The 4,927-nt window shown below is 46.4% G+C and overlaps 1 protein-coding gene across 1 annotated transcript; it reads right to left on the reverse strand.

The window, feature by feature from the left end:
- Positions 1-712: 712 nt before the first annotated feature.
- Positions 713-2,776, reverse strand: LOC123107618 (uncharacterized). The gene is made up of 2 exons (XM_044529586.1): positions 1,492-2,776; positions 713-999 (listed from the first exon to the last, which is right to left on the reverse strand). The coding sequence occupies exons 1-2, from the start codon at positions 2,698-2,700 to the stop codon at positions 820-822; spliced, it is 1,389 nt and encodes a 462-aa protein (XP_044385521.1). The 5' UTR covers positions 2,701-2,776; the 3' UTR covers positions 713-819.
- Between the last annotated feature and the right edge of the window lie 2,151 nt (positions 2,777-4,927).

The following is a 4,927-nucleotide window of genomic DNA, read 5'->3' on the forward strand; positions in this document are numbered from 1 at the left end:
TTACAAGTCTATATCCTTACACCTCCCAAGCCCGTGGTGGTAGTGTCTCATGTGCATTGTATTGAGCCCAAGGACCATGAAGGAAAGAGGCAGTGTTTATTTATGGAACATGGAACAACATGGAGAGTAAGACGTAAGAGGTGGCAGTAGGCCACTGTAGCAACTGAAGAGAGTTGATACAGTTAAGTGGCATGTGTGTGTGCGCGCGCGGGCGCGCCGGTGCGTGCTTGTGTTGTTCGCTCTTCGTTTGTTCCTTCCTCCATCAGTTTATACTTTATAGCTATCTAAGAACAGACAATGTTGCACGTTATGGCCGACCAGCCAAGCTGATCGAAAGATAGTTTACTCGTTTCTTGCAAATAAAGATAATCTGCTGAGGAATACATTGATTCTCAATTGAGACAACTAGATGCAGAACAAAAGTCATTTGAAACATTCAAACTAATAAATCATTTTGGTATACGCAGTGATGCAATCTTCTCTCAAAGTTAAAATTACAAGCAATAAAAAAACTAAGCTCATGTGACCAAGTGTAACTCTCAGCATCTCGAAAAATAAAAAAGGGTCACTCAATCATGTCGCGATGAACCTAGCATTGTTTCACTATTTATGACCACCAAGATTATTAGGTTCGAATTCACTCCTGATATGATGTGAGGGGTTTTTGAACACGAGCACGGAGCAGAACAGAACAAACTTAACAATTCAAACAAAAGAATGGATACCCATTGGATTTGCTGAAATCTGTTGACATGCTGTAGTGTAGACATCAAATTCGGCACTTATCCTCAAGATACAATCTCTTGAATCTGTTAATCCTCAAGAACAGTATACATTAAATACATTTCTATTCTCGAGTAAAACTGTGATCTTTAGGGGACTCTGTACACGAATTGTTTGGATGCTTTCTCCGCCACCGAGAACAGAGAGAGTTTCTTCTGTACCCACAGGACCATCGTCTGTCGCATCGCCTCCAGTAATGTTGGTTTCTGAATTCTCCTGAAAGATAAAATGATTTCAGTGTCAGTAAGGAAGGATTCAAGTGTTTGTGCAGGCAACCTGTGCAAGGTTATGGACTCAAATGATACACGACAGAGCCTACAAAAATTGTACAAGACAGATTTGTTTAGCAATGTTAGAAGACAGACCCTAAATAAGACACTTGCTACACCGACACATTATAGTGATCAGAATTACAGAGCATTATGTAGCCAATGCTTACATCATATAATCGGACTAAAATATTGGATCCGTGTATACAATCTGCAATTTAACACTTGTATTATGTGCTATATGCAAATCAGTGTTATTGTAACTGGACTTAGAATTAAATCAAAAACAGCTGACTAGACTTGCAAAATTTCAACCTGATCGTAGATGTTCAGAGCTATGAGATAATTCATTACTCTCAAATAACCTAATTAACTGCATACAATACATGGACCAAACTGTCTGAAGAAATTTACTCGGTATCTTCAAGCAAGTGCTCACCTTGTTGCTTAGCAATGAAGGAGGCCACGCCATGATATAGGGATGGATATCGTTGTGAAATGTATGATTGAAGAACTCGTTTACATTCTCCGTTTCCAGGCAGAAAGACAGGAAGAACTTGGTAAGGCTGCCAAAATCAATACACAGGAACACAAATCCATCGATGACCACCACAACCTGCACCGTGATGACACCATACTCCGCTGAGCACGCCGTGACGTCAATAAACATGTTCAGTGGGAACACCTTGTGCTGCATCCACTTGTCAACACCATCACCATCGGCTCTCCAAATCCAAACCGCGATCATTGTTTTGTCGGCACCGAAGCCATCTGCGCAAACCATGCAAAGCTTCCCAGCGTTGGTCCGGCCAAGTTCAAATTGCGTGGAGTCTTTATCTTTCAAGGGCTGCGGCAAATCCATTCGAGATAATTGCAGCGTCACAGTGTTGAGCACGACAATATACCCTGTATTTTTGTCTTTCCAGTAGGCTAATCTATCAAATTCGGTCATCACAGTATCTGTGTAAGACGAGAGCACGCAGTTGTCGCCTCCATCGTCCCCATGCTGCGGCGTCGAGGTATCCACCCAAGAGATACTCTGCCACTCCCTGCTGTCCGATGAGAAGACAGAGAAGCGATCCAGCTTCTGCTGCACACAGACCACACGGAACGACCTCTGGTCATCTTCGGAGAAGATGATGCGGAAATCATGGCAGTGGGGATCGCATGTCTCTTGGGGAGGGCAAGGGACGATATACAGCGCCCGCTTGAGGGGGTTGTAGGCAGCTATCTGGTTGGTGTCCTCGTTGCAGAGGAAGACGTAGCCGCAGCGGTCGTGGCAGCCATTGAGGATCTCCCACCTGGAGTGGTCTCTGTCTTTCGGGAGCCGGATGAAGCGGAAATCGCTGCCGTGGACGGCCGCGGCTAGGTCACGGTCGGAGCGGCCGTCGAGGGGAATGAGGGAATGAATGCCTGCGTTCAAGAATCCAAGGATTTGGGGCGGGTGGACCGCCCGGAAGCGGCGGCGGAAGGCGGGAGACGATCGGACGGCGTGGAGGAAGGCGCGGCACGCTAGGGCGGCGCGGACGAGGCTCGGGAGGGAGGGGAGGCGGAGGAAGATCTCGCAGAGGAGGTCGTCGCCGATATCAGTAATGGCGATGGTGGTAGCCACTGGCGCCGGCGACGGTGGCCCTCGTTGGGAGGCCATGGCTTGTCAAGATCTCGGACGGCGGCGGCAGATTTTTGTTTCGGGGGAAAGAGAAAAGGAAAAGCGCTACGCATGGGCCGGCTGAAGCATGGATCGAATCGGCCGCCTACAGAGTCGAGTCATTATATCCCACGCGTCGACAGCCGACTGATCTAGGGTAATTCCAGCTGGGTTTGACTGAAGTGTGGATTCGATCGACCGCATAGAGTCATTGGATCCCACGCGCAACAGCCGATCGATCTAGGGCAATTCAGCAGGGTTTGGGCTGAAGTGTGGATTCAACTATGACATTGTATGAAATTCATGCCTGGTAATTAACCAATGTTTTAAATAGCGGGCTATGGCATTTAGCGGCAACCCTTAAAAACAGCTATAGCTGGGCTACAGCGGGTTATAGAGGGGCTATAGCGGCAAATTATACATGAAATCATTTGGCGGCAACACTCTCAAACAGCTATAGCCGGCTATTTAAAACTATGCTGGTAACATGGCTGCTCATGTTTTGGCGAGGGACAGCTACTTTTTTTTAGTTGTTTGCACAGCCACTTAAATAAACGTACTAAGACTTGGTTTTGTGTTGCACCGGGTTATATCTCGGATGTTTTGGTGTTGGATGTTGTCGTAGATGATGTTTAAATAAAGCAGCAAGTTCCCATAAAAAAGGACATATGAAATTCATAACAAATTTTCAAGATTTGGGGAAAGTAAAAAACAAAAACTATGAAGAAAGTTGTGTACAAAAGGTTGGCCTATAGGCCAGGAAAATAAGGTGATGTGAGCCCTACTGGCGGAGTTGACTGGCCGCATACCAATTGTGTATATTAACAACTATAGTATTAGTAAATGTTTATGCCCAAGAGTCTAGTGAATATACATTAAAAAAAACAACTTCCAGGGGTAAGTCCACACCATCATAACATGAGTGGAACATGTAGCAACAAAGTAATGTTATCACTGCCAATTAGTCTTTATCCAGCTTTGTTGTATTTAAGACTATCTAGGCTATTTTAGTAGCAAAAAATACAAAGCACACACACATGTCATGAACAGATTACTAAACACCATTGTATGTAAGATACATTTGACTAGAAAAGATATATTAGCCACTACACGAAAAATGGTTGGAGGTGATCGGCCTGCAGCCGGGTGGTAGGATCTCGAGATTGGTCTTCCAGTCCCGGCTGCGAGTCAGGGAGACATAGTTGCCATTGAAAATCGAGCCGCCGGCTGGCGATGGCGGCGTTCTGCAAGGTTACCTTGATGAAGGCGTCGTCGTGTAACTATTGTCGACCCACTCGTACTGCTCCGGAGAAATCCTAGGATCTAGTCTTCTAGATCGGACGATGGCGGCACTATAGTGTAGTTTCTTTTTTGGGAGCATTGTTTGTCGAGCAGCACTGGAAGAGATAGGCAGGAGGTGGAGCTTCTTCGTCTTGCACGAAGTTTCGATGGAGATGTCAAGTCATGCTTGGCCGATAGGTGCTACGTTGTGTCACGCCTGTTCGGCAGATGCCAGATGTTATGCACGACAGATCTTCTAGAGTCTTTGCGTCTGGATGGACGGTCGCAAGGAGGTGGCGCTGTTGGGGAGTCATGGTGGCGTCGACGGATGGCCGAGCTAGTAAGGATGATGCGGGTCTCTCTCCTGAAGATGAGTCAGCGGTTCGACGATGATGCCGGCATCTAAAACATGTGCATGCGGCGTAAGCTTTGGGTCTGGTGCACCGGGTGCTGGTTCCGGTACGTTATTTGGATGGATCTGCGATGACACCCAGTTTAGATATGAGGAGTGAGAGCACTCACTTGGGGTGGCATGATGTATGTTCTTGTCAGACCTTTATTAAATAATTCATAAACATGTTTGTATGCATCGATTGATGCAGAGGCCAAGGGTTTTAACTACCTTTTTCAAAAAAAAAACTACTAGAAAAATGGCCGCTGCCGAGTTCTTTTCTGTTTGCCGAGTTCCATAACACGGGCTCACGGCAAAAAAGGGTTCCATAACATCCACCGGGGTTCAAATCCTGGTGCTCGCATTTATCCTGGATTTATTCAGGAATTCCAGCGATACGCTTTCAGTGGGAGGAGACGTTCCCGTCGACTACGAGGCGCCTACGGTGACTTCGTAAAATCTCAAGATGATATGTCGGCTCAGTCTCTCGAAGGTGCTCATAGGGGTAGGGTGTGCGTGTGTGCGTTCATAGGGATGAGCGTATGCGCGTGTATA

Source organism: Triticum aestivum, chromosome 5A (genome assembly GCF_018294505.1).
Source record: "Triticum aestivum cultivar Chinese Spring chromosome 5A, IWGSC CS RefSeq v2.1, whole genome shotgun sequence".
NCBI lineage: Eukaryota > Viridiplantae > Streptophyta > Magnoliopsida > Poales > Poaceae > Triticum > Triticum aestivum.

Excerpts from the sequence above, each read along its gene's own strand:
- LOC123107618 (XM_044529586.1), bottom strand. The coding sequence starts at position 2,700 with ATGGCCTCCCAACGAGGGCCACCGTCGCCGGCGCCAGTGGCTACCACC. Across the intron at positions 1,000-1,491 it reads CTTCATTGCTAAGCAACAAG|GAGAATTCAGAAACCAACAT; the intron begins GTGAGCACTTGC and ends TTTATCTTTCAG.